The sequence below is a fragment of the Tinamus guttatus genome, unplaced genomic scaffold (assembly GCF_059628265.1).
Source record: "Tinamus guttatus ecotype Peru unplaced genomic scaffold, ASM5962826v1 Tinamus_guttatus_pri_ptg000229l, whole genome shotgun sequence".
NCBI classification, from domain to species: domain Eukaryota; kingdom Metazoa; phylum Chordata; class Aves; order Tinamiformes; family Tinamidae; genus Tinamus; species Tinamus guttatus.
Window position 1 is genome coordinate 579,282 of NW_028288763.1, and position 27,828 is coordinate 607,109.

General features: G+C 41.6%; 1 protein-coding gene across 1 annotated transcript; it reads left to right on the forward strand.

Annotated features, from left to right (window-relative positions):
* The first annotated feature begins 270 nt into the window (after window positions 1–270).
* SULT4A1 (sulfotransferase family 4A member 1) lies at window positions 271–24,504 on the forward strand. The gene is made up of 7 exons (XM_088525623.1): window positions 271–480; window positions 13,286–13,416; window positions 15,832–15,912; window positions 16,022–16,148; window positions 18,596–18,690; window positions 20,150–20,288; window positions 24,228–24,504. The coding sequence occupies exons 1-7, from the start codon at window positions 312–314 to the stop codon at window positions 24,338–24,340; spliced, it is 855 nt and encodes a 284-aa protein (XP_088381749.1). The 5' UTR covers window positions 271–311; the 3' UTR covers window positions 24,341–24,504.
* The last annotated feature ends 3,324 nt before the right edge of the window (window positions 24,505–27,828 follow it).

The window sequence follows — 27,828 nt, forward strand, 5'->3', positions numbered from 1 at the left end:
AGGTGCATGATGCGCTGCTCGGGGGGGCAGAGGACAGAGGGGACGCCCCACGCGGGTGGCCTTTGGGGCCGTTGGGGCCGTTGGGGCCCTTGGCGCGGCGCGCGCTGCGGCGGGGGCCGCGCATGACATCACCGCGCGCGGGGCCCATGCGCCGCCGGGCGGCCCGGCCCCGCCGCCGCCTCCGCCGCGCTCCGCTCGGCCCCGCTCCGCCGCGCCGCGCCGCGCCGCGCGCCCGCCGTGCGTGCGTGGGGCGTGCCGGGGGCAGCGCCTCCCCGAGCCCCCGAGCAGGGCCGAGCGGAGCGGAGCGGAGGATGGCGGAGAGCGAGGCGGAGACGCCCAGCACGCCGGGCGAGTTCGAGAGCAAGTACTTCGAGTACAATGGGGTGCGGCTGCCGCCCTTCTGCAGGGGCAAGATGGAGGAGATCGCCAACTTCCCCGTGAGGGACAGCGACGTCTGGATCGTCACCTACCCCAAGTCAGGTAGGTGGGCGGCGGGGCGGGGGTCCCCTCCTTGCCCGCCCCCCTTCACCGCTCCGTTGCCCCGCGGGCCGATCGGAGGCGCCGCCGGGGTCTCCGACCCACCCCCGGACTCGGGATGGGGGGACTCCTGTTTTCTTTGCTTTTTTGCTCACCTTGTTTCCAACCGAGGTGCTTGGGGACATGAGCACGGGTACAGTGCTGTCTGCAGAGATGCACAATATGGTAGCGTTGCAGCCCACCTGCCAAAAGCAGAAGCAAACAGGGACCGACAGGCAGGCCCTCTCTTTTTTTTTTCTTTTTATTCATTTTTAATTATTATTTTTCTTTAAGCACATTCCTGAGTGACTTTTTTTTTTCCTGTCTATAAGATGATCTCTCTTTTCCAGAAAATTCAAAGTCCGTCATACACAGATGACATCTGTGCTCTCCTGGTACCCTTGTAAAATGATTTCTCAGTCTAGCAGGTTACCGACCAGCTCTTACCCTCTTGCGGTTTATTGTACTTATTACATGGGTACTGCCTCCCCAGTTTTTCTTGGTGTGGTAATACAAAATTGTGTACTGCTCCTGTGATGCAGAGCCTGCTTGCTTATTTCTCAAGGAGTTTAAAATATTTCCACAGTGATTTTTAATATTTCATGGCTAATGGTGCAGTTGGACTGGCTGGTGCTTGATAGATGCACGCATTAGAGAACTGGGATAGTGTGTAGACAGATGGATGACCCTCAAAATGCCAAGATTCAGACCAGCCAGCTGCATCTTTAAGATTTATAGCCTGCAAAGAACACTAAGATTTCTATGTTTGCAATGTTCATGTGTTAGTACAGCACACCAATTCCATATTGGCAGAGCATTAAATACCCTCAGCTAATCTCAGTTGCCCGGGCATGATAACCATGCAGTATGTCAGGTGCCAGTAGCTTAGTTTCGGTGGCTATACGGTCGGCACAGAAAGCCATCTTGCAGTCATATTTAATTTGCTATTACCTTGTGAATACAGCAGCACTCTGCTAGGTTTCTCAGAAGCCCATCTGAGATCAGTGGGAGGGCACTGTCTGTTTGCAGAATTAGTAGCACAGCTTGCTTCAACAGGGCGTGCTGTTGGGCACTGTGAAAGTGAAGAAAAAGAAGGAAATGAGAATGGAAACACCAGAACTGAAGAGACAGAGCTGTGTAGACCATCTGGGAGGGGCAGCCTCGACACCAAAGTAGATTGGTAAAACACCAATATGTTTTGTTTCCCAAGAAAGAGGGTGTTTAGACAGGGCTGAGGAACATCTCTAGAACATGCAAGCGTGTTCTAGAACAACCTCTGCAACCCCCAAGAATAGTAAGGCCACATTTAGGTGGCCTAAGTGCTAGGGGCCCTTGCAACTTGTTTTGTTGGCTGCTCCTACATGGGTTACAGTTTAGTGCCTTAGGGCTTCTGACTCCTTTTCAAGGGCTCTGTTGATTTGGGACAGCAATGCCAGTGGAAATCAGGATGCCCAAACACGGTTTCCAGTAATTTAGCCAAGCTCATACAGGAGGTCCACAGGAAAGCTGGAAAATGAATCCATACCTCCAAGCTCCCCTCCATTACCTTAGCCACAGCTATAACCTCCTGTTTCTCAGTAGCACTGACAATAATTTTCCTGTTAACTGGAGCTATTTGGAATTTTCATAAAATTGCTGTGATCATAAAGCAGGTTCATAAAAGGCATTTTGCACACGAAATGGTATTTTGGGGAGAGTAAAGGACCTTTGAAAATTTTCTCTCCTTTTTTTTAATCTTTAAACAAAAATCATTAGGATGAAATTACAGGAGGTTTTTCAATAATGTTTTTGACAGTGGAGATTAGGAAACAAGAGAAACACTGATTTTCAAGTAGTTTCAAGGGAAAACTATTTTTCCTACTTTCACAAAATTCAGCTTTGTTCAGTGTTTTACCAGCTCTCCATCTGCTCAAATCATGCAAAAATATACAAACAAACCCCTCAGCTAGATGTGAGAGGCCAGAGCTAGCTCTCGCTGAGCCCTATGCTATAATCTAATAACAGAAGGCACCTCCCCTAGCTGTTGACCATATGTTGGTTTATCTGGCAAAGAAAATACAAAAATGTTTTCTCGGCATGTGTTTCCTGGGAGTCAGGGCTGCATCACTATTCTCAAGGGCTGAAGAAGTCCCTGCTCCCTGCACCATTTTGAAGACATTATGTTCTGCAAAACTGGATGATACAGTTGGAAACACGTGAGATGGAGATAATGCTTGGAAATAGTTATAGATATTGGTGAATTGGGAGTGACCCAAGGAAAAAAATGGGTCCAATCATGGTAGAAAATTGAATGCACCAGTGGCTTTACTGGGAGTAATGTAATAAGCCTAATGGAAAATGGCTCTGCCTTAATGTGATTTCCGCTGATGGATGCCTAAATAATGATACTCTTTATATTTTTAATTAATCGTAACACCTGTGTCCAATCAATGATAACAACTTTTGGGAACTACTGCACTAGGAGAAGCTTGGGCCTACAACAGGCTCATTTAAACAAGCTTATGTAAATATGTGGGAGTGCATATACATTTATGTGTAAGTATATGTTAGACTCGTAATTACAGAAAACCTTTTTGTTTTGCAACATAACTATAAAATCAAGTCTGCTTCTGCTCTTCTGAAAAAAACAAGTCACAAGTTTCCTGTTTCATGTAGCACCATTTGTAGCATAGAAGGGACAAGATGAACAAGATTCATTGAGATTTACAAGTAGTTGCAAATGTAACGTGGGATACCTTTCTATATAGCATTAAATTAATAGCTCTCCTGCAACAGATTGCTTCACAGATGAGATTAGGAACACTGGTTCCACAGGAAACCCATTGTACAGTCTGTCAAAACTTTCCTGGAACGCTGTAGTTAATGTGGGCTTTTCTGTACCCTACTTGGAAATTCAAATTCTTCTCTGAAGACTTCTGAATTAACGAATAAGCAGATTCTTTCATGGTATTTCCCCAGTCACTGTGTCAAGAGATAGGTTATTCTTCTGCTAATGTTAATGATTTTAGGGGAATAAAACCAATGAAGTATAGTATTGACTCCACTTAGGTATTTTGCTGTGTCTTTGGATGTTGTCTGCTGACTGTACATGATCTATACATTTGTTTTACTCATAACCGATGTACAGTAGTTTTCTTAATGGTTGCCCTTGTCCTTTGCAGAATGTGCACTTTGCATTCTTGGGTCAAAGCCCACAGATTAATGCATTTTGCAAAATTGGTGGTTTCAGAAAATAGGCTTTTTTGGTGAGTTCTGTGTGGGAAAAGTAGTGTTAGGGAAACTTTATGTCCAGTCAGTTAATGAGAACACTTGTGGCTCTGACCTGTTGTCTGATTCAAGAGCTGTGTATGCCCTTTCCCTTTCCCTTTCCCTTTCCCTTTCCCTTTCCCTTTCCCTTTCCCTTTCCCTTTCCCTTTCCCTTTCCCTTTTCCTTTCCCTTTCCTTTTCCCTTTCCCTTTCCCTTTCCCTTTCCCTTTCCCTTTTCCTTTTCCTTTTCCTTTCCTTTCCTTTTTTTAACATGTTCTCTCATTTGCCATTTGCCATTAAAAATCAACAAGTTCCAGGTTATCATCTAGAATATTCTCTTAGTCAGACCTTACTATCAGAAACTATTGTATTTCAGGCAAAAGGATGCTTGAACTGTTGAGGATGTAGGTACTTGGACTTTGGCTGTGAGATTGGTTTAAGAATTTCTTAGTTCTGGTCTCTCGTTTCTTCCTTTCAACATCTTATCAGTCTCAGTTTTGTGGGATCATTATATAAAAACATATCAGTGAAATAAATAGCCTTGCTTTAAGAAAGGCACTTTAAAGAAAAGATACCAAATGCTTATGCCTTTTGTGGAAATCTTGCTTTGTCTGTCTTGTACAATCCCACCCTTCACATTTTGTTTTCTCAGTTTGTAAAATCTTTTTGCAGGGATGTTACACTTAGTCAGCAAGGTTGGTTTCTGGTTTAGGTCTCAGAAGGTTATTGTACTGAACAATAATATTCTTATTATTTAACATGGAGGGTATTACTGCTTGGCTTCACCCTACATGGCTACACAGGAACTGTGCTTGCAGGGGTGTCCTGCAGTTGGTAGACGTCTAACTTGCCAACTAATACATCATCTGCAGTTATCCACCAGAGCAATCGGTGAGTGGGTGACGAGTCTGTACAGAGCCACAGTGATTATGCTGGGGAGTCACAACATCCTTTCCTCTCCTACCTGCCCATCAGTGCTCCCAGCTGCTGCTTGGTGAGTTGAACCTGCTCTGTGCCCTGGCTCGCTTCCCAGCTGCCAAACACGGCGGTTGCGAGAGTCTGATAAGCCGAGGCACAGGGAATCTGATTCTCTTCCCACTTAACCCAGGCTTAGAAGCTCTAGTACTGCTGGCAGTCAGTCCTGATCTGTGTACACATAGCTGAGAGGAGAATCGGGCTGAAAGTTTGCCCAGGGATGTGCCCACGCGAGGGAAGTTTCTAGCCTGGGAGCTGTCAGGCAGACACAGTGCCGTGAGTTGGCTGCAGTGGTTTAGCCTGGAAATGGCTAGACTGAGGTGACCTCGCATTGCAGCGCAGGCACTGAGAGTATCTACATGGACAGGAGTGTGCTAAGTTGGCTGATTGGCCATAATTGCCAGAATTCCCATTCGGAACCCCCTCACTCTGACCCAGGAGGTATTATTGGTATTATTTTGTGCTAACAGTTTCTCCTCTTGCCAAATAACCAGATTCTGCTGTCACCTGGGATTTATAAAAGCCTGTCTGCTTTGCAGCATGTTGTTGCATTGAGTTTAACCAGTTTTCATTTGAAAAGTGAACTTAGGTGTTACTGCCCTAGAGGCACATCCCAAGAAATTGTGAGAATAGCAGGAAAATCCACACACTTTTTACCCAAGCGATTACCCATTTGATATTATTTTCTTCAGTGAAGCTGTCTCACCTCATGGAAATCTATCTGGAAAGATATTCAGCCTCCATTAGTTTTGTGAATGTGGAGGAATGTGTTAGTTAATGGCTTAGAAATCAGAATGGAAGCATTTGCCTTTTTATTCAGTTTCTCCACTTGACTTTATAAAGCCCTGGTACCACACGGCTTTAATGCAATATGAATGTATATCAGGTCTCATACCAACTAGCCTAAAAGAATGGCCACCTTAGGCAAAGAAAATGGAACAGAAAAGTGAGTGATGGAGATGTGTTGTGAGCTGTCATATTGATTTGCAGAGTTCACATTCGAATCCAATTTCATGCTCTTGTTTTTTGATGACCAGTGTCATATTCCTTCCAGTCAGAAGAATAAATATTCCTGCTCTCTTAAGTCACTCTGTTGAGTTCACAGGACCAATCTACTACAGAAAGCAATGCTTGCACAGGAACGTTTGTGGGTCAGGGCCTTCGGGATCTTCTGATGTTAAAGCCCTTTTGAAATGGGACTATCTTTTGTTTTATTTATGTATTGCTCAAAAAGCAGTCTGGTATTGACTTGGAGTCTGAAATATTATTGCAAGGCAAAGAAATGATAAATTAAAGCATTGAATAATAAGTAATTGAAAACCGTGGGAAGCCTGCCACTCGTGTGTTTCACTGATTTTGGAGAGAGTAGAACTTAATACGTGCCTCAAGCAGGAAAGAGTGTTAGAGAAGGGAAAATCTGTAGGTAAGGAATACCTGCTTTTGTTACCTAGCTAGCAGGGTCTTTCTGGAACCTTTTATCAAACCAGCAAAGAGACGTTACTAGAGACAGAACAAGTGGCAGCCAAGAGGAAGAAGTTACCTGGTAGGTTTTGTTGAGTCTCTTGCAAATATATCATAATTGCTTTTCTATTCCGAAGTAGCAGTAAACTCGAGTAAGTTGCTTTTGAAAGAAGGCTCAAAGAAAAAAGAAAAGAAAAAGAAAAGAAAAAAAAATTGCCCTGATTAAAGAATATTTCCTGGAGATAGGGAAAATCAGTATTGACTGGATTAGACAATAATGTTCTCAAAGACTAAAGAATTAGAAAATGCCATGAATCATCCCTAAGCCAATAGCCAGTCACTCTTGTTTCATGTTAGTGTTCATCTTTCATGCAGAAGATATTAATGAAAGGAAGCAAAATACTTGAACATGGAACTTAAATTAGATGAAGCACATGACATTCTTCATTCTCATTATGTAATCTTTTATTAAAAGAAGACTTTTCTTATTTTTACTGCAGCGGGGATTCATACCACCTCTACAGAGGAGAAAGATCTCTACCCTCTTTGATTTCCCATATATATTTCTTTGGAAGGGATGCTAGCCTGGAGGCATTGGATGTATGATTTGACTTCTTGGCTAGAGAGTCTGTGACCTTGGATGAGACATTTAATCTCTTTGTCTCCATTTTCTGTTTTAGTCCTGTGGATGTGTTTCATCTCCACTATTTTTTTTTTTGTTTTACATATGAAGACAAGAAATTCTCTGGGCTAGCAGGTGTTGTCTGCTGTTTATGTTTTTACAGAGAAACTTAGCAAACTGTGGCTCTGAATTTGAATTAAGCATCTAGACATTAAAGCAGAGCAAGTAGTAATACAAATATGAAAGAAAGCCCCTGAGATCTCTTCACTTTGACCCTGTTAAAATTTTATGTAAGACTTAGGAGAATCCGGAGTGCTATGGCATGAGAGCTGAAATACTTATGGTCCTGTATACTAAAGTCCTTTATGAACTCCCACAAAACAAATTTCATCAATTTATGTCGCGTATTAATCTTGTGACCTGCAGATGCAGTACCGCTGAAGCATTTTACTGTATGTGCGCAGGCAAGACAGCCCAGCAGAGGAAATGTTCAGTTATTAAACTTTTTGGCCAAATAGGCCTGCAGGCTGGGGAAGCCTCTGTGAAAGGAGTGATAGAGGAACAGCAGAAAAGAGGCTTTCCAGGGGGGCTGAAACTAGCCAAGGAGAAACAGCCAAGGAGATATTTTTCTTGCTAATGCCAAAATCCGTCTAAAATTTTAATGTCATATTCTCCTAAACATCCATCGTTTTTAGTGGAAGATGCGATGGCCATCATCCTTTATAAGGCTGAAGTTCTGGACAGCATATAATGAAATCGGATCACCATATGGGATGTAGACAGTGCTTTTGAATTAGCTCTTCACTGCATCCAAGTACATGACTAACAGATTTGTCTAAGCCAAGGAAATGAGAAAAGAGTGAAGCTCCTGAGATGAAAATCACGCTGGGTGCACAGCAGCAATGTGTGCAGCAGTGCAGCTTTGTCACTGCATGGGCTCCTTTGCAGTGTCCTGTTCATGCAGCCATCCTGTTTATGTTGACCATAAACCTAGGCTAACCGTCCAGGTAAAGCCTCTTCACTGTTGATCATGGCTCCCAGAGTAGCACAAAACAGCTGCAGGCATTGCTAAAATTGGATTGCTCAGCGTACATAGCTGAGGTGCACGTTAATAATGATCAGTGTCGTGCTGCTATTGAATCACCAGTGCTCTCAGTTAGAAACAGTGTACAGCAAGGATTTTGCTGCCATTCTGAAAACCCATGGTGATATAGATTTGCAGATCCTCTTTCATACTGCCAACAGGATCTATTTCCATTTCTAATTTTGAAAAACAGCAATAGAAATGTCTGTAGTTTGCCTAAACTTGCAATTCAGCAGGCAGAGATGGAGTGACAGTGCTAAACGTGGCTGAGGGCAGAGGTTCCTTGCAAAGGCTGATACTGCAGAGAGCAGGTCCTGTGATGGATAGCCATAACTTGAGGGGGATTCTGTGTGAGATAAACAGTTTAATCCCTAATTTTAGACAACTGGTAGCTGACTAAAGGGGCTCTATACTTGCATGCATAGAAGGTGAACAATGTTTCTTGAATTTTTGAGGTACAATTATGCTCCCTTTCCTATGTGGCTTTTACCTGCCTTGCTCTCACACGATAGTATCAGTGGGCTGCCTTTTTGCAATTTAGCCATCAGGTATATGCAAAAACAAAAGTTTTGCCTAAGAATTTTCTTGCCAGGGATTGAAAGAGGGGCATAGAATTCCACTTTGGATCACTAGGTAAGCCCGAATGTCAAGCAAGGCACTTTCAGAAGTAGCAGGTATCCTCCCAAATATACCCAGCATAGAGGGAGAGGAGCAGGTCCACAGCAAAGGCCAGGAAAACTGCCTCAACAGATTCCTGTTATGGATGCTCTACTGTGACTCTTTTGATGCTATTTCAATGACTAGAGCTCATGGAAAGGTTCTGCAGTTAGCCACAGACCATATTACAACTCCGTGCAATAAAATGCAGAATGGGACACAGTTGTCCTAGAAATCAGTGATGCTGAATAGATAACTGTGCCCTTCTCTTTAACACAGGGAAGTCCTTGAGGGTGATTTTAAAAAAACAATGACTTGTCATTACAGCAAAGTTCATCTCTGCATTGTTATCCTTGGTACCACTATGTGTTCCCTGTATGAAAATGGAAGGGAATTAGGCACAGTGGGAGGGCTTATGTAGTGTCGGAGATGACTCCTGCTGGGATAATGTATGATACAATTTGGGCATATTTTTGGTATAGGCTCTAAAAGACTGCAGGGATGGGGCTGCCAGAGGAAGCTGAGGGGCAAGGTACAGATGATGTTTGTTAGCTGCAGTCAGGGCAGGTACTTTACTATCTACAATCCAGTGAGGAGGTGAGTGAGACTTGAAAATGTGGTGTTATCACCTTTGACATATCCACTGTGACGAATTACCATTATGATTTTATGCTTACAGACTGAATTTGTTAGATAATTTTCAGAGGTTTGAGACATATTCTGCCCCTTAGCGTATATTGGCTAATAAAAGCACTTATTTTTTTGTCTATAAATTACTGTTCAGCTTGCCTGCCCTTCTGCACAAGTGCATGATCTTCATGCTCACGTTATTGTTACCATAGGAGTAGCATCCCTGACTTGAGTCATGCAAGTGTCCATGAAAGAGAAAAGCTCAGGAAGGGAAGATAACAGCTGAATGTACTGGGATGACTTTGAACAAGTGTGGGAAAAATAAAAGGGAATTCTGTAATTCTGTCCATCAGATAGCTGGTAAGGTAGCAAACAAGCTTGAAGCTTTAATTCATTTGTCTACTATTTTCATATTCCTGACATAGGGTATTCTTTATACAATACATTTTTTGTTTCTTTTAACAGGGTTGTGCTCTCTTCTGCAGTGGGAGAACATTTCATTTGGAGGGTAGAAATTGAAGGAAATAATTCAAGAGCACTAGTAGATGTCCTGTTTTTGCATATCTCTGAAGGTCCCTTCCAACCTTAAGGATTCTGTGATATCTGTACAAGTTGTTAGTGCCCTTTGCCTGCTATTGGTCACTATTCCTACAGAACTGTCCACAGAGCGTTTGTGTGAAGACTTTTTAATTTGCCTTGGGCAATATTTGCCAGGTGAGCTTATGTCGAAAACATAAACTCCTTAAGCTAATTTGGCTGATTTGGTCTCAAATGAATTGGGGTAACTTCACACAAACTGCTTCACTAGTGAACACATCTGTGATGAGCATCCCAGCTAAAGTTCCAGGAGAAACACCCATGAGTGAGATACTTTTCCCATTGCTATAGCTTCGGGAGCCAGCTGGCACAAAAGTCTGAGTAATCCTTTCTGTGTGAGCTGCTCGTGCTGGCCGTCTCCATGAGACACGCTGCATCCTCTGCTCTAGAGTAACAATAATTCTATGAAAATGAAAAATAAACTGATTAGTAAGTCCCAAAAGCTGAGACACTGTTTACTGGATGCTGCCAGAAATCCTGTGGTTAACTCTCCTTTTAAATCTCGTCTTATCTACGCTGTTTCCATAAGTTTCAGATCTGGGTTCAATTTCTTCATGTCCCATAGACTTCCTTGACAAGAGACTTGATTTTAAGGGACATTTGGGCCACTTAAAAAGGACCTCAATTTCAGGGGATGAGTACTCAGCCCTTTCTGAAAATCAGGCCCTCCATCATATACTTCAGAGGTCACTCAGTATTGAAAAAATAACACATTTAGCCATTATTCTGAATCCTAAGCTTTACCTAGGAACATTGTAATAGAAGAATGGGAAAATAAGTTGTCAAGGTGTATGCCTTATCTTTGTTATTAAAACCCTCATTCATAACAATAAAGATCTTTATCATGAAGCCTTTTGGAATTCCAAGATGTAGGAGGAACAGAACCCATGGAGCTAAAGAAGAAATATTTTTAGGGTGTGGGGTTTTTTTTTCCTCAGTGGCAAAATTTAATTTTTCCTCCACTGTTGTAGGCTGAAGATGAAGCTGTCATACTGACCTGCAAATACACATTGAAATTGGTGAAAGTGGAAGACGTTTGTAGGCAATTAGGAGATCTATATGGGGAATTGCTTTACTGCGCTTGCTTTACTGCACTTGCTAAGGCAGTCTGTGACATCTCTAGCAGCCCTTATTTTTAATGAGCACTTACGTCTGCAAATGTTATTAAAAAGTCATAATGGGTGCATTGCATTGTATTAGCTGAAACTTGATCAAAAAGATCAAATAAGGCACAACTAACTGAGAGTGCTAAAAAAAAATTAATGCTAACATTAGTTCATTGAATTTTTCCCGGTGATTTTTCCAAACAAGGGTGTGAGCACAAGGAACGTATCAAGGACCTTTGCAGCCTTAAGCTGGTGGTTTGTCCCATGCCTGATATGGAGGGGAGAAAACTCTGGAGATAAACTGCACTAAAAGCAGTGGAGAGAAGGAAAGTTTTGCAGGAAACAACCTACTTTATAGCTGCCACTTCGCCCTGAAAAAATCTGTGATGCTCAAGGGTCACATGGGAAAGCATGCCAATGGTCAGCAAGTGGTAAGAGGAGCCAGAGATCAGCTGCACGAAAGAATAGTTCTGCTACAAAGACTAAATCTGATGTTAAAAGTAATAAATAAAAATGAAAAGGAATAACTGCAAGGCATTTTGAAGCATTGCTGGCTGTCTAGCTAAGCTGTCTGGTTGCCCTCGAAGCAGTTACTACTGATAAGCAGAGGCAGTGTGGCCATGAACCAGCTTTGCTAGTGCTGCTGAGATCTTGGCTATAAGAAAGGGGCACAAGTGAAGAGTCTCTGTTCATCATGGGGGCTTGTGTAGGGCTGTGTGGGTTCTTGGTGAGTCCTGATTTCTGTACAGTGTGGAATTGCAGGTTCACAGTTGATTTAAGGCTCTCCTAAAAACTTAACCAGTTCTGGCAGTCGTTTATCACTACTGTTTCCCATCCCATCTCTTCCCAGATGTTCTGTGATAAATTGGAACACTTTATTTTCTCCTGAAACGTTATATCAACATAACAAATGAGCTTGTCAGGGACAGGCGTTTCTTAGATAAAGTGCACTGAAGTTTCCCAGATGCTGACTGGCTCATTTTTTACTGGATTTGGATAAACGTAAACAAATTCTACATCTGTTTTGGCATCTGACTTTGTATCTAGCAGGACCAGATGTTTTCTTCCAGGATGAAATGTGGATCTGCAGTCAGCAGCAGCCAGAAGAAGGAAGGCTGCATTTCTGGATGCTGATCCTCGTGCCTAAAGAGGCTTAATCTTGTTTTTCATTTTTTGGGTAGACTGATCACTGTTTCTGTATCACCCCCAGTGAGGCCCTGTACTTGGGCCTCCAGTCACATGCGTGTAGACAGTAGGCCCAGTTGGTCTGTCTTTCCTGCCAGCTGATGTTCTCAGGGACAGCCCTGGCTCCTAAGTCTCATATGTGGATTGCTCTGTTAAACCATCATTTCCAAACCAAAAGCATGTTTGGCTTTGTTTATTTCTGTAATTTAACTACATAAAGGCTTTGTTTGTTTGTGTTCTTTTTAAACCAAAATTGGGGGAGGAGGTTCTTCAAATGCTTCAAAGTATAGAGAAAACCAGGTTGATAACTCTTTAAATAAGTCTTTTATGAGTGTGGAGAGGAAAGAAAAGTAATTGCTTAAAGACTGAGCAAGAAAAGACTGTGATTATGTATATCTTCATACAGTTGTTCCTTTTCCTTTCACGGAAAAAAAGTTCGCTGTAGTAGTACTTTTCCTTGCAAGCAGAATTAGAAATGCAGAAGTAAATTACAGAGAACCACAGTGTCTCCTGTTGGAATAAATTTTTAATGAGAAAAAGGGTTGTGCTCAGTAGAGTCACGAGGACAGATCCTGACTGCTACTATATGGATGTTAATTTAGATGTATAAAATCTTTGCTTGGGCTTTAAAATGCAGAGCGAACAGGCTTATGACTGACTTGCAACACACTGATGTATTCAGCACTTTATTCAAACCATAGAAGAAAAATATAACTAGATTCTGAAATCATTCCACAGCACAGAGTTGCCTGGAGTTGAAAATAGAGGAGGTGGTGCCAGTTTCACAGTACTGCCACTAATGTAGTTTTTGAGCTGGGATGATCTCTGATTTTCTTTTTTTTTTTATTTCTAAAATGGAAATAGCAACATTTACCTAACTAGCGTTCACAGTGAGAGGTTCAGTGCATGCAGAGTGCTTTCCAAATCATAGATGAAAGATTTGGGAAACAAAAGATATTTATAGTTAAAGCTTTACTAAAGAAAAGTCTCTAATGTTTTGAATTAAAGGAGATTTTAACATGTTTAAAATAAAACAAAAGGAACTGACATAAGTAGAGTGAGCACAATAGTGATGGACTTAGTTCATGGCAGACTCTCAAGTCTGACAGTTGTCATTATTTCTGCGCCTGGGTCTCCCTTCATATGCTTCTGTTTAGATAAGGACTGTAATACAATCTGTTCTCTCTTGTTGTTTGGTTTATGCAGGCACAGGCTTGTTGCAGGAAGTGGTTTATCTAGTGAGTCAGGGAGCTGATCCCGATGAGATTGGTCTAATGAATATAGATGAACAACTGCCAGTCCTAGAGTACCCTCAGCCTGGTCTGGACATCATCAAGGTACAGTTTATTTCAATGAAGACTTTCAGCATTTGAGTATCTTTTTCCTAGGCTCCATATTTACCGCTCCATCTCATCCTGTGTCCTTGTCCTTTTCATCACTGGACTTGCTCAGTTTGTTGGAATGATTCAGGGTATTATTAGGTTACTTTAAAATTGCTTTAGTAAGTTTTATTGTACTCTGTTATGTTTTAAAACATGTTTCCTGATGTCCTAAATGTCTTGGCAATGCATTTCCATAGCAAAAGAGTCCTGAACCTCCCTTGCTTTTGTAAGTAGAAGCTACCAAAATGAGACAGATTTGCTTTGATCCCTTCCCTCAATTTGCAAAAGAGGAAATTCAGTATCATAAATCTATAGACTCACCACTGTCTGGTCTTACAGATTCAAGTCCTTGTAGACTCAGGACCTGTGGGTCTACAGCCTCTAGCTCAGTCAGAGGAGTTTGGAATATTCTACATGAAATGACATCCACACTGCTCACAACAAGACTAGTGACATGGCACGTGACTGTGATCCTGTCTTTGCTGTGCTACTTTTGATACAAACCTATCCTGGAATGATGAGGCAAAATACTGGGCTCCATCCTAAAATATCTGCACTGCTTAAAGAACTGAGCTAGCAAAGCCTGGCAGGGGTAGATTCTAGTCACCACCAAGAATAGCAGCAGCCTGCTTTTGGGTGAGAGTTTTGGGGAGTCAAAGATTGCTTCTCTTTTTCCTGTGGCTAGTGGGGTCCCCCAGGGGTCAGTCCTTGGTCCAGTCCTGTTCAATTTATTCATCAATGACCTGGATGAAGGCACAGAGTGCTCCCTCAGCAAGTTTGCTGATGATACCAAACTGGGAGGAGTAGCCGATACCCCAGAGGGCTGTGCTGCCATCCAGAGGGACCTGGACAGACTGGACAACTGGGCGGTGAAAAACCTCATGCAGTTCAACAAGGCCAAGTGCAAGGTCCTGCACCTGGGGAGGAATAACCCCAGACACCAGTACAGGCTGGGGACTGAGCTTGTGGAGAGCAGCTCTGCGGAGAAAGACCTGGGTGTCATGGTGGACGACAAGTTGACCATGAGGCAGCAGTGTGCCCTCGTGGCCAAGAAGGCCAATGGGATCCTGGGGTGCATTAAGAAGAGCGTCTCCAGCAGGTCGAGGGAGGTGATCCTGCCCCTCTACTCAGCCCTGGTGAGGCCGCATCTGGAGTACTGTGTCCAGTTCTGGGCTCCACAGTACAAGAGGGATGTGGAGCTGCTGGAGAGAGTCCAGCGCAGGGCCACAAGGATGATCAGGGGCCTGGAACATCTGCCCTATGAGGAGAGGCTGAGGGAGCTGGGCCTGTTCAGCCTGGAGAAGAGAAGGCTGAGAGGGGATCTAATCACTGTATATAAATACCTCAAGGGAGGGAGTGCAGAGGACGGTCATGGTATCTTTTCAGTGGTGGCCACTGATAGGACTAGAGGAAATGGCCGGAAACTGAAACATCAAAAATTCCATAGGAACTTAAGGAAAAATTTCTTAACAGTGAGGGTGACAGAGCACTGGAACAGGCTGCCCAGAGAGGTTGTGGAGTCTCCTTCTCTGGAGATCTTCAAAACCCGCTTGGATGCAGTCCTGTGCCACGTGCTCTAGGTGTCCCTGCGTATGCAGGGGGGTTGGACTAGATGATCTCTAGAGGTCCCTTCCAACCCTAAGCATTCTATGATTCTATGATTCATCTGCATGAGGCCTAGTACAAGGAGACTCTCAGTGTTACCTTAATGCGAATAAATGATGAACAGCGAGAGGGCTTAGTTTGAGATTGCACATTGTTATCTGTACAACGTGCTAGCAACCTGATCCAGTATCAGTTTATGAGGTTTTAACTACTGGGAGATGATTTGTGTCATAGGACGATCATTGTCCCAAAGATTACCGTGGAAAATATTTTGTGGGAAAAGCATTTGCATACTCGCTTGGTTGAACCTGTGTATTGTTCGGCCTAAATAAGAGGATAAAATAAATTGCAAAATTAACATTTTAAAATGAAGAAATGTAGTAGAGGGTTTTCTGAATCTCTATACATCCAGAACTTCTGAGGTTTTTCAGAAAATTTTGCTAGAAGCATCACTGGGAACAAAGTTAATCTGATGCTAAGAATTTTTGATGATACCTTGTCTTCCTGAAAGGGTCCTACAAATGGAAGCAGTTTGAAAAAGAGCAATTTTTGCACATTCAGATTATCCATCCTTTTGATATTTAAGAAACAGATGCAAGTCCCTGACAGAATTCCTAGTCCCAGACCCCTATTAGTTTAGGAAGTGAACTTGTGAATGTGGCGCAGTACAGTAAAGGACTTTAAGTGTGATAATTCAGGAGAACTCAGGATGTGGCAAACAGCTAATGCTCAATAAGAAGTGTTTCTCCTTTTGTTCTATTTTAGGAACTGACATCTCCCCGCCTCATAAAAAGCCATCTACCATATCGGTTTTTGCCTTCAGACCTCCATAATGGTAATTCTAAGGTAAAAATGTCTTCATGTTTAATTAGCTGTAGCAGCAGCAGGTGTTTAAATGCTTTGGGAAACAGGGAAAAAAGCTCTTTCAGTAAGATGATTTTCCCTCCTTTCGTAGGTAATATACATGGCTCGCAACCCCAAAGACCTGGTTGTGTCTTATTACCAGTTTCACCGCTCCCTAAGGACCATGAGCTACAGAGGGACTTTTCAGGAGTTCTGCAGAAGGTTTATGAATGACAAGTGTAAGGAGCTGTTCTCTCTGCACATTTATTTTCACATTTTAAAATTTTTCTTTATTTTCGCATTTTTATTATATTTTTACTATATTTTCAGATTTTTTGTTACACATTTATTTTCATCTCTATATTCCCTCTGTAGCTGCAGAAATGAATTGGATAAAAGTGCATTCTGTTTTCCATTTACAACAAGGAGATTGCTACAAATGCAGGGCTGCAAGGATTTAGATTTGTCCATGCAAACTGTGACCATACCTTGCAAATAATTGCCTTACAGTATTTGACCCCATGGGCTCAGTTCCACTTCACTCAAGAAGAACTCTGGTCTACTTTTAAAAGTTTGGTTTGCAAGATACCAGGTTATTGCGTGGAAAGTATTGAGTGTTCCCAGAACCTGTCGATTTTCGTGGGAGCTCATTGGACTTATGCTCTTTCCCAGAGTCATTCCATTACCCAGGGTGTAGTGGCAAGTTTTTTAATGTTTTTGTTTCATCATAAAACTCAGGGCTTGTCTCTTGCAAGATACAAGTTAATGCACAAAAACCTCTTGCTCACGGGAGATAGATCTGGACCACATCAGTAAGTTGCTGTCAGCCCCCATGAGTAGATAGCTGGGCAAGCTTGTAGGCTGTTGCTTTCTGAAAATATACCACTATAGCAAGAGCACAAAAACCTGCATTACAGCAACTTCTCACCTGCTCACCCAGGCTTTTGCCAGTGGATTGACATGCTTTTTAGCCAGCAATAGAAAAAGTTTATTAGCAAATTTTCGACTGCCTTCTGTTTCTGTAGAAAGTCTTCTCTGTGGTACCTTACAGTGACACTAAGAAGTTGCTAGAAGCCTGTTCTATGCTCTGAGGCCAGGATCTCCTGTAGATCCTGTGCAGCAACTTTCCTTCAATAGGGAATTTGGAGAAATTGATGCTAAAGGAACTGTGTAATACTGAAGGGTGGGGAAAAAAATAACAGCCAGACAGTGGTGGTTAATTAAAATACTTTATAAACTCTTCTTCTCCAAGTGTGTGCAGAAAGGGTAAATGCTTTCCCTCCGGTCCAACCCACCTACAGCTTTTTCCATTGCATTCCCTGAAAATAGGAAGTTTACCCAAAGCCCACAGGCAGTGACTTCAAGAGTAGTGATAAGCTGAAGGCCTTCTAATTTGGGAGGGAGGTTCTTTATTCTCTTATATAAGTGTACCGTGAGTCATCTTGTAGCAGGTAGCTGATTTATCACAAACCTCCCAGAGTCAATAAAAATCTTCTGTGTGCCATAATTGTTCAAACTGAATGTTCTAGAATGCAATAAGTTTATAATTTAGCTAAACATTTTAACCTCATGGAAGCAATGCAAGGAGCAGAAAAGGAGCTCTTTTTTTGCCTAAAAGTCCAAGTGGTACTGGAGGGAGAAGCACTGAGCCCACATGGCACAATCCTACTCTCTTTAGCCCTCCTCAAACCTGGCCGTCTTGAAACAAATTCATTGCATGTTAGCTCTGTTGTTTGCAGTTGGATGGGCAGGGGATTAGTCTTGAATATGTTAATTCTTTGGTATTTCCCTCTAAAGCTTAAGGGAATTTCTCAAGGAAAATGTAGGTAAATTCTGCTAGTGCAGCCTTGCGTAGACTCTTGCCCTCTGCTATTAAGAGTAGCTGGGATTATTTTTTTCTTTTTTTTTCTTGACCAGTGTGAAACTTCTTCTATGATTTTCCATAGAAGTATGTGGAACAAAACAGAAATGGAATGTTCATGTACCTTCATAAAAATGGAAAATGAGCTTACAAATGACCTACAGTATAAGTCTTTTCTTATGAAAACTGATCTCTTTGTGTAATGAGGATGTGTCATTTAACAAAATAAGTTCTGAGGTCAAAGCTGCTGGTGGCACACAGCAGGGAGGAGGCATCAGCTTTTCATCCCTGGCACCCCTGCACCTTGGACCTACTCACAGCTTGCGATGCATGAGGACTGCCCCATCACCCTGTGCTTGCAGGGGCACCCAACACCCGCCTTGGACACGTGGGAGCCCAGATTTACTGTACTATCCTGCAGATACTCCTGTACTTACAGTACTGTGTCTGTACTGTGGTTGAGGTAAAAGGGGGCAAAATATAGAACACTAAGTAGCATATTCTGACAGCAGATTTTTAGTTCTCTGGAAACAACAGCAGAGCATATTTATAGGTCTGTTTCCTTAATCTTTCTCTAAATGAGAAAGGATAACGGTTGTCAGCAATTTGTTGCCCTTCACAGAAGATGTGCTATCCAGCTGTGCACAATGCTGATCCAGCTTCTAGCTGAGAAAAGCTGCAGTATATACGTTAATTGCAGAACTGTAAACCTCTGACCGTAAACCACTCCAGTTATTCTTTTTCTCCTCTGTGCGTTTCTAAAGAGGGGTTAACAACATATGTTCATATTCCTCATGTAAATCATAGTGTCTTCTGTATCTGTAGTAGGATATGGTTCATGGTTTGAACACGTCCAAGAATTCTGGGAACATCATATGGATGCCAACGTACTTTTCCTCAAGTATGAAGATATGCACAAGGTAGGTTAGTTCTAGCAAAGAGATACTTTGATTACTTAAGTGTGATCACATTTAAAACACATGAAGTCAGAAATTTGGTTCTTGTGTACGATGTTTGATCCCATTTGTAAAACACAGTCATCCAGTAGCTTCCACAGACTCCCAGCACTTTTGGAAACCCAGTAATGCACTCAGGAATCTGCCTGCCTTCCGGAAGCACTTACTTAAGTACCAGCACAGAAGAGGAGGTGTGAAACTACAGAGCTCTTGCTATGCTCAGCCTTGGCCATTCATTTTAAAGCAATCTCTTACTCTGTGTGCTATGCCAATGGAAAAAAAAAACTCCTGTTTTGTCATGCGTATGTGGCATTTATTCTGATTATTTGAGTGTGAACCAATCTTGAAAGCAATTAGGGGTGAGAATTTGGCATGAGGTGAATATAATTTTTGGATCCTTATAATGTATTGGTTAATAAATCCGCTTTTGCATGTCAGAGGTTTATTGAAAATACTATGTAAACTATGTAGATTTCCATTTTTCAGTGCAATGATATACTTTTGAGAATGAATGTAAATGTTTCAAAACACAGATTTAACTAACACAGAATTAATGCAAATGTAGGGAGAACCCAGCTCATATGTCTAAACCTGCAGAAGGGTAAAACCAGGATAGAGTTCAATAAAGCTGGGTAAATTGTAATTTGAATTTAAACTCAATAAAGCTGGGCAAGGCAAATTATAAATGTAATTTACTGTATTTCTGACAGAGTGGGATTCTGAAGGAGGGCGTATCAGGAATGGTTTTTAAAGTTCTGAAGCAATGATTTCAAAGTCATCATTTTCTATAACAAAATATTAACTGCCCCTTAATGATGCTGCTGAAAGTTGGGAGCATCACAGCACCTTCCTTCTTCCTGTTAAACATTGCAGTTTTTTTCTAGCCATCTCAGAAAAGTGATATTTCTGAGGGTCCTCTTTAGGGTTCTGCATGCATAACTTAATGACTGCTTGTTCTCAGAGACCACCTCACCTTGTCTTTTCCTTTCAATCTATATGAGCACATTTCCAGAGGCTGACAGTGAAGGAGGAGCTATTCTAACATTTGTAGTCATGTACTTTATCCAGACCATAATGAAAATAATTCCTGCCCCTCGCCCCTCCACTCTCTCATATATGCTGGTATTCCAAAGTGATCTCTTAAGAGAGAAACCACAATTACGTTGCAGTTTCCTGTTCTCTAGTATCTGAATATGCTACCTTGCATGATTAGGTTCTCTATCTGTATGTCTGCCTTCCCCAAATATGCTGGAAGGTGCAGGTTTATTTTCAGCAAATCTGAAAACTGGTAAAAATTTCAGATACTGATGCTTTTGCAACATAGGCACTTGTATTTTTCATCTTCAACACTTCTTCAGAACTCATTTAAATCTCATTTAAAAATAAAAAATACTGCAAAATCAACTCAAACGTTCTCTTGCAGGACCTAGCCACAATGGTTGAGCAGCTGGTGAGGTTCCTGGGGGTTTCCTATGACAAAGCACAGCTGGAGTCCATGGTGGAGCACTGCCACCAGCTCATCGATCAGTGCTGCAACGCAGAAGCACTTCCTGTCGGCAGGGGTACGTCCCAAACCCACGGTAAAACTCTCCCTGCAGGAGGCAGCTGACAGATCAGTAACCTCCAGGGTGTGTTAAGATGCTGGCAAAACACTGCTGTGTAAAGGATGGAAGGAAACTGCTGGTGCAGTAGGATGTTAGTGGCTTGTTTGGTCTGATATAAGGTTAAGTGACTAGAAAGGAATGGAAATGTTAAGATCAGTGGTGCGTATTCAGCGCCAGCCCCACCTGCCCTATGAGAGGAGCTGTCCCTGGCTAGGGTCCGCGCGTGGAACAGCGCGTTGCCCTCCTGCAGCTCTGCAGGCCAAGCAGATGGCTCGGCTCCTTTGGACCTTTGTTGTATTAAAGCCCTCAGAATTGCACACAGTCCATCCTGGCCTGTGTGTTTCATCATATCAGGTTTTCTAGAAGAGCAGGTAATACTAATTTGAAGGCATCAGATGACAAGGACTGCAGTTGTCTTTTTTTTTTTTTTTGTATGAGCTTTTTCTTTTCTTCGCCTACATCAGTTATTTAAAATATATACCGTATTTCTAACTTGGATTTGTTGGGGTTTAGCTTCTAGCTCTTTATTTTTGTGAGGCCTTTCTCTAGGAAACTGGAGGGCCTTTTGATGGGCTGAAACATCTGTCCTTTGAAAACAGCAAGAAAACTGATCCATTCTCAGTCTTCTTTCTGATAAGCGTAACAGTGAACTCAGTAAGTTTCCCTCAAATTATTTTCTGTCTGCTGCTTTATAGCACTTAACAGCTCTTTTTAAAAATGAAGGCATAAAAGCTAGATGGAGAGTTCCTGTGTCAGCCTCACGAATACCTTATCCAGACATAAAATGACTTTAAGACAGGAATTTTCTACACCCTCCCCTGCTCTTTTTGTCCTTCCACATCAGCAATTTTTGCTGCAGTATCGAACGTGCAGCTCGTCATGACCACAAAAGCTTTTCAAAGAAAATGACTTACAGGTTATTATCCCTTACTATTATGGGAGCATGGTCTGAATACTTGGCTCTTAGGTATCTGTGCGGGAGCCCTTTCCATACCAACTTGTGGGCACGCTTATTGTTATCTGCAAATTTTATCAGCTATAAATTTATAATTATTTACAGATCCCCGATTAGTATATCAAATATCATCAGTCCTTCTTGATAGCCAGCTGTCTATTCACTATTTTCCATTTTATTGAAATAAAACATAATTCTATTAAAAAGACACTAAAATCAAGTACCTTACAGAAGTCTATTGAGAGTTTGCATTCACCTTTAATCAGTCAGGCTGTAATCTTATCAACATTTAATCAGATTTGTTTGAGAAGATCTTTCCCCCATGAAAGCAGGTTCACTGGTATTAACTACTGCCATTATGTCTTTTTTTGGCAGAGCCTTATGCCGATTTTTATTCCTCTGCTGAGACTCTGGTCAGAGTAGCTGACCTGGGTAATTGTTTGTGCTTTGGCACAAACTGTTCAGAAGGTCAGTGTTTGCCAAGAGCCCTTGTTCAGAGCGGCTAAGGTACCCTGAGGGCAATGGTGAAGCAGGCTAGATTTTGCATTTGCTAAAGTAAGGGCAAGATTCTATCAACAATAGAGTTGCTCTCTCCTCAGTTCACTTGTATGAAGTTGAACCGAAATCAAGGTTCGTTCCTAAATTTTATGATTCTGAATCCTGCGAAGCGATAGCACAGCAGCCATCCTGCCTTCTTGTGAAAGGTGTTGAAAACCAAGAAGGTGGTTGCAAAAGAAAGGTGAGATTGTCCTAACAGAAACTGGAGAAACCCCGCGACCTTCCACAAGCAGACGGGGCTACTCCCATCTGCGCCGGCCAGTTCACGTCCATGTGGATAAACAGGGCGACTCCCACATTTGCCACGTGCTCCATTCTGGACCAGACCCCCAGTCAAGGATCCAGAGCCTCTTTTTACTACCCCCTAGAAATCTTCCCAAAAAGAAGGATCCACTTTGTATTAGAGAAGGAAGGGAGCTACAGCAGTTAATTTAACATTTTGTCATTTGTTCACCGTGTGCTTTTTATCAAAAATATCCTTATTTTGAATTTCTTTTGTTCACTGTCTCTGGCTTTTACAATGTTTTGTTACTATAGAATGCAGCTTCATTAACAGATGCTTTTTTCCTCTTCTGTTCATTTATACAACAAAAAAGTGTGGCAATAACATAATGTCTTATTTTAATTTGTTTCAAATATTTTAATTTGTGATTTGTTACATCTATTTTATTATTTTGCTTTATTTTAGTTTTTTCATTTTTTTTCTTTTAGCACATTTACTCTGAAGATAATCCTGAGCTGCTGTGAAAGCAGAACAATGATTAGATATGTTACTTATATTTGACTCATATCACCTCATAATTTACACAGTTGCATGATTCAAATCATAAACCAGGTGGGTGACTTTTTTGACAAGTTATCAATCCATATGGTAAAAAAATCTTACAAATACTCCACTTCTTATGTCCTTTATAAAACTTGTCATATGTCCTTTGGTATTGGTAGGGAGATTCAGAAAAAAAAATTCTGAGCAATGGAAGAAAATGTTTTATCATTATTGAAAGAGAAATGTATGTTTCTATGTTTCATGCTATACTTTATGCCAGTTTCCAAAGCAAAACTGAAACGAGTATCAGATGTTTACAATTGCAAGAATTTTCTTAAAGGCCTGTTGGATACAGGAGAAATTTGGCCCAAACCTTGAACGACACCTTTTCTGTCTGTGTCAAGTTCTTTCGATCTTTGGATCTTGACTGTGTGCTGGAACACTGTCCTGTCTTCAGTAGTTCTAGGAGAGTCCCGATTTCATGGAATGACCCTTGCCACACATACTAATTTCATCATGTTAATAGGTAATTTGTGGAAATTCCAGACAGTTTTGTTCTTGAACTCAAACAGAGACTTGCTGCACAAAGGCAATGGTAATTAAATTAAATGGGTATTCTTCATATGCATCAAAAGCATAATTAAGCCCCCAGCACATGTTTTTGTTCTTGTTATGAATAAACTCCGTAGGAGCATGGTCCCAGTTCTCCTTCCATTTATTCCAGTTGCACAAACCTGGATTTTGTCGTTACTATGTCTCAGTATAAATAAGACAGTTACTCCATGGGGCTGATTCACCAGCAAGTAAACCTGGCTGACTTCGTTTAGGTTAAATAAATTTAAACTGTAATGAAACAGTGGTGAAGAAGGTTGCAACATTTGTCTAATAACTTCAATGGTGCTGTCAGGCAATATTATTAGTTGGGTTCAATAGAACAGAAAAATATTCTGTACACGAAAACGTGTTCAGCCTCCAAAACCTTCCTGCACCTGTGCACAAAGTAAAAAATGTCACGGATGTTTTTTCCCTACATGTAATCTAGGCAGTCCGTCATACTTGACATATTGCTTTTCTCCATTTTGAGAACCTTAAATTCCTCTGTTGAACTTTTATTCACCTTTAAATATAAGTACAATCGGAATTAGTGTTATTTTATATCAATAATCAAAATCAGTTTAAATAATATTTGATATTCCTTCTGGATGGTTCTCCAACCAGTTTATATTGAAGGTACATAAATCTTGAAATATTTACCTATTAGTTATTATTAGGTAGCAATATTAAACAACCATCATTTGCATGGAAATCAGAACCCCCCAATTAAATTAATAATCAAAACAAAATCTGCATTAAAGTTAAAGTTATAGAACACAATCTTCCAAAATTGTAAGTTTTTCCTGTGTAATACTCACCTATGCAGGCAGCAAGGTGAATGGCACCTATTTTAAGGCCTTATGGGTGTTGTAGCAGGGTGAACTGGGCAAGATGTTGAACCAGCCTTAGGTATCATTAAATTTCAATGAAGGTTCAAGCTTACTAGCATCTCGCAGAGCATATTTTGAAATTTAGTGTCCTGTCATGTTAGCTGTCTGACTTGTGTTCCCTCTCTGTGTTTCAGGACGAGTTGGGCTATGGAAAGACATCTTCACTGTTTCAATGAATGAGAAATTTGATTTAGTTTACAAACAGAAGATGGGAAAATGCGACCTCACATTTGATTTTTATTTATAAAAAATGCATGCCTATGATATCCAAATATAGCTAGAAGTGCTTTATGCATTCATTTATTACTTGCTGGACAAACTACTGTAGCTATTATGTGTAACGAGATTTAAAGAAAAGAGAACAATCTAAGTAAACCATAGCAAATACGATTATCCTTGATCCTACACAGCTGTTTATCTTTTAGTATTTTAATCCTTTGTCCACACAAAAGAACTTCCTAGACAATACTAGAATAATCAGCTGTTATGGAATGTATTAAATGCGTATAAGGTATGTATCATATATGCAACTAGAATGTACACGCCTTTTCAGTCCCACATTATTTAATGTGTTTTATAGAAGCTTTTCACTAAAACCTAAATAAATGTCCGTAACCAAATACAAATTATTTCAGAGGGAAACAAGTTAACAGGCCAAAACTGTACGCTAGAATGATCTCAGGGGTTAATCGCCACATTTATTTTTATAGCTGGTATATCGAGTACAAATCAATCCCATTCCAAAATAGTACCTGATTAAAGTGGGGCTCCCATTAAGTTCTCCTTCACCTGTATGACTTACGAGTGGGCTCTGTGTGCTGCCTTACTCTGTAAGCCAGGCCTTCTTAGGAAATACCGCTGTGATTGCCCCTGCGGTGCACAAGCCACCCACGCTGTCGTGGCTAACAGCTTGCAGCTGGTTTTGTGGTGGTTGAAGTTCAGCTCCGTGCAAAAGGTCAGCAAACAGGAGCGTCTCGAGCTCCCAAGGCTGCCCCATGCCCTTAAAATGCAACTTAAACATGAGGCATCCAGTGCAGGTATCTCTCTTCACAGAACAGTGTCTCTGAGCCCTGCCAGTTTCCTGTACAGACCAGTGGATACAGTAAGAGCAGGTGCTGGGTCTGCCCTAGTTCAGCCCAGATCCTCGAAGTTCAGGGCCTGGCTCACGGTCTGTACTACTGGATCCCATCACTCCTAAGTGGAAGATGGATGGATGTTCCACTGTAAGCAGGTGCAGGAGTCAGCAGCACTGAGGAAAATAAGTTTAAAAATATGCCACCAGATGGGAGTATTACACAAATATTCATGCAGAATACAGTCTTGAGAATTATTAGCAATGAACCATCTGCATTATTGTCAAAACTAAGTTTATTATTTCTGTAGCGCCTTTTTTTTTTTTTTTTGCTAAGACAGTTGCACAAGCAGCTTGCAACAGGCTAGTTTCACAATAAAATTCTCCAGAATTATTTTATCATTGTTCCTTAATGACATCAATGTTTTTTAGGTTCTCAGCTGCAGAAGGCCCATTTTTGCTAGTCCACTATTCGGTCACAATATAGGCTGTGAGGAAGGACTAGCAGATACTTACTGTTTCAGTTATGCTGGGAAACAAGCTATCAGTTCAGCAGCTGGCAAGTAGTGTAGCATGATGTGGCTTGACAGCACTTTTCCTTGTATATTTGTGAGTGAAAATGCTTTCGGTGAAATTTTATTTCTATTTTTATATTTTTAGTACTGTATGAATATTAAGCACTACACATTATACTTCTGTGCTTGCTTGCTTATTGAATAAAAGATGTGCTCCATGCACTGTGGTTTGCTCTTTTTGTAGATCTCTTGCACAAGCTGCATAGGCTTCCTGCAACCACTAAGCCTCTCCTCTGCACACGTTTTTGTCCTTGTCCTCTGCACACCACCTTATAGTGGTGATGCACAGGCCCTATTCGGTCCATTCAAGACCTTACAGAATAATATCTTATACCTCCTAGGCCACTTCATGTTGAGGAATTCTTGTCTGTATCATATATGAGAAGTAGAATGAGCAATGAAAAGAGAAAAGAGAAGGGATGTTTCCAGTGTCTTGCTACAGAAGAAGGCAAAGTCTCCTAACAGGTCTTACTCATTAGAGGGAAATTCATCATCCTCAAGACTCTGTTGTCACACTAAATCTTGAGGATGTTAGCAATCCTGCCCAGCCACCTAAAAGGCTTCTTGTGTTCCCAAACACACCTGTGAACACTACTGCCCTTACCAGGCACAGCTGATCTCATGCATTGCAAGAGAGAACAACCCCTTGTCCCCCAAGCCAGTGGCAGCTAAAATAAAGCCCTGTTTTTAACAGCCAGGTGTACATGCACGTCAATACCAGATTTAGCGAGTGCAGGGGGCCAGCAGCCACCAAGACAGAAGGGGAAGAGCTATTGTAAGCTATATAAACACACCCACCGCTGTGCATACACCTTGACGTAGTCTCTAAGGCGTCCATGGAGGGAATGCCTCATTGATACGGATACGCAGCAAAAGAAAAAAAGAAAAAATGAAGTTTTTATTTTATTTTATTTTATTTAATCTTAGCATTCAAATTAGATAAGTTTCTTCCGTTGAGGTAACTGCTAAAAAATTAGAACAGCAAGTGGAAGTCAGTTCTGGTGAGAGCCATTGTATTCAAACTCAGATACCACTAAATGGTACGGATCTGCAAGATGCAGGAGAAGGTTTTGCACGGCTCTAGTGCAGTGGCATTCTGAACCAACGGGCACCTCACTTACTATGTATATCCTCAGCATTAGTTCGAACTGCCACATACTCAACACAACCTCGCAGGACTGATCCATTACTCAGCAGCTGCACATTACGCGTCACTCAAAAGGCCTTGACCGTAGTTCTCAAGCTGTCAATTTTAAGGAGAGAGAAGTCACATTAAGGTGCAGAAGCAGGTTCCAGACCTGGGTCCTATTGCCCATCATCCCTGGGAGCTGGGGAACAGAGTCATCCTGAGGCTCTTCCCAATCAGTGCTAGGGCTTGGAGCGCGAAAGCCCCAGGGCTGGGATGAGTCCTGCTGTGGCCTGGCCAAGGCCCATGCTTGGGCTATGTGCACTTTGAAGTCCAAACAAAGGGCTGCTTGAGACACCAACAGCTCCCGCTGCCTCAGCCTGTGCCCTCCCAAGCGTTAACATGAGAACACTAAGCGGAAATTAATTTAGATAAGAGATTTTTATGCTGTCTTTTATGTGAAAGGTTTAAGCGTCCACTACATTTAAGTTCAGCAGTGGAGAGGAAAGGCATCTTTAATGAGTAATCATTAAAGATTTTCGGCCCTTTTGTGTAAGCATAAAAATATGACATGGCAGCAATAGCTCTGACTATAATTAAAAAGATTTAAAGGCCTGAGTCACCATCACCATAAACCATTCAGTCTTGCCTGGGTTATAAATAACTTCAAGTTATTTATAGCAAAGATTTAAGAGGGAGGACTAAGTAACAGCCTTTGTCCTTCCCATCAGAGGAAGAATGCTAAGCAGAGACTCTGCTGAATCACGTCATATCAAAACAAATTAGAAACTAAATGACCACGGAAGAGGACAAGCAATGAAAATGACTATAAATCATCGCACTGTGGGTGCAATAATCTCAACGACGGGTCTGATCATTAAATAATCCATTCAATTTCTTCAGCACAGGATCTGCCGACTGGTGTCCTCTAGTGTTCAAATCATAAAATGTAGGCAGGTGAC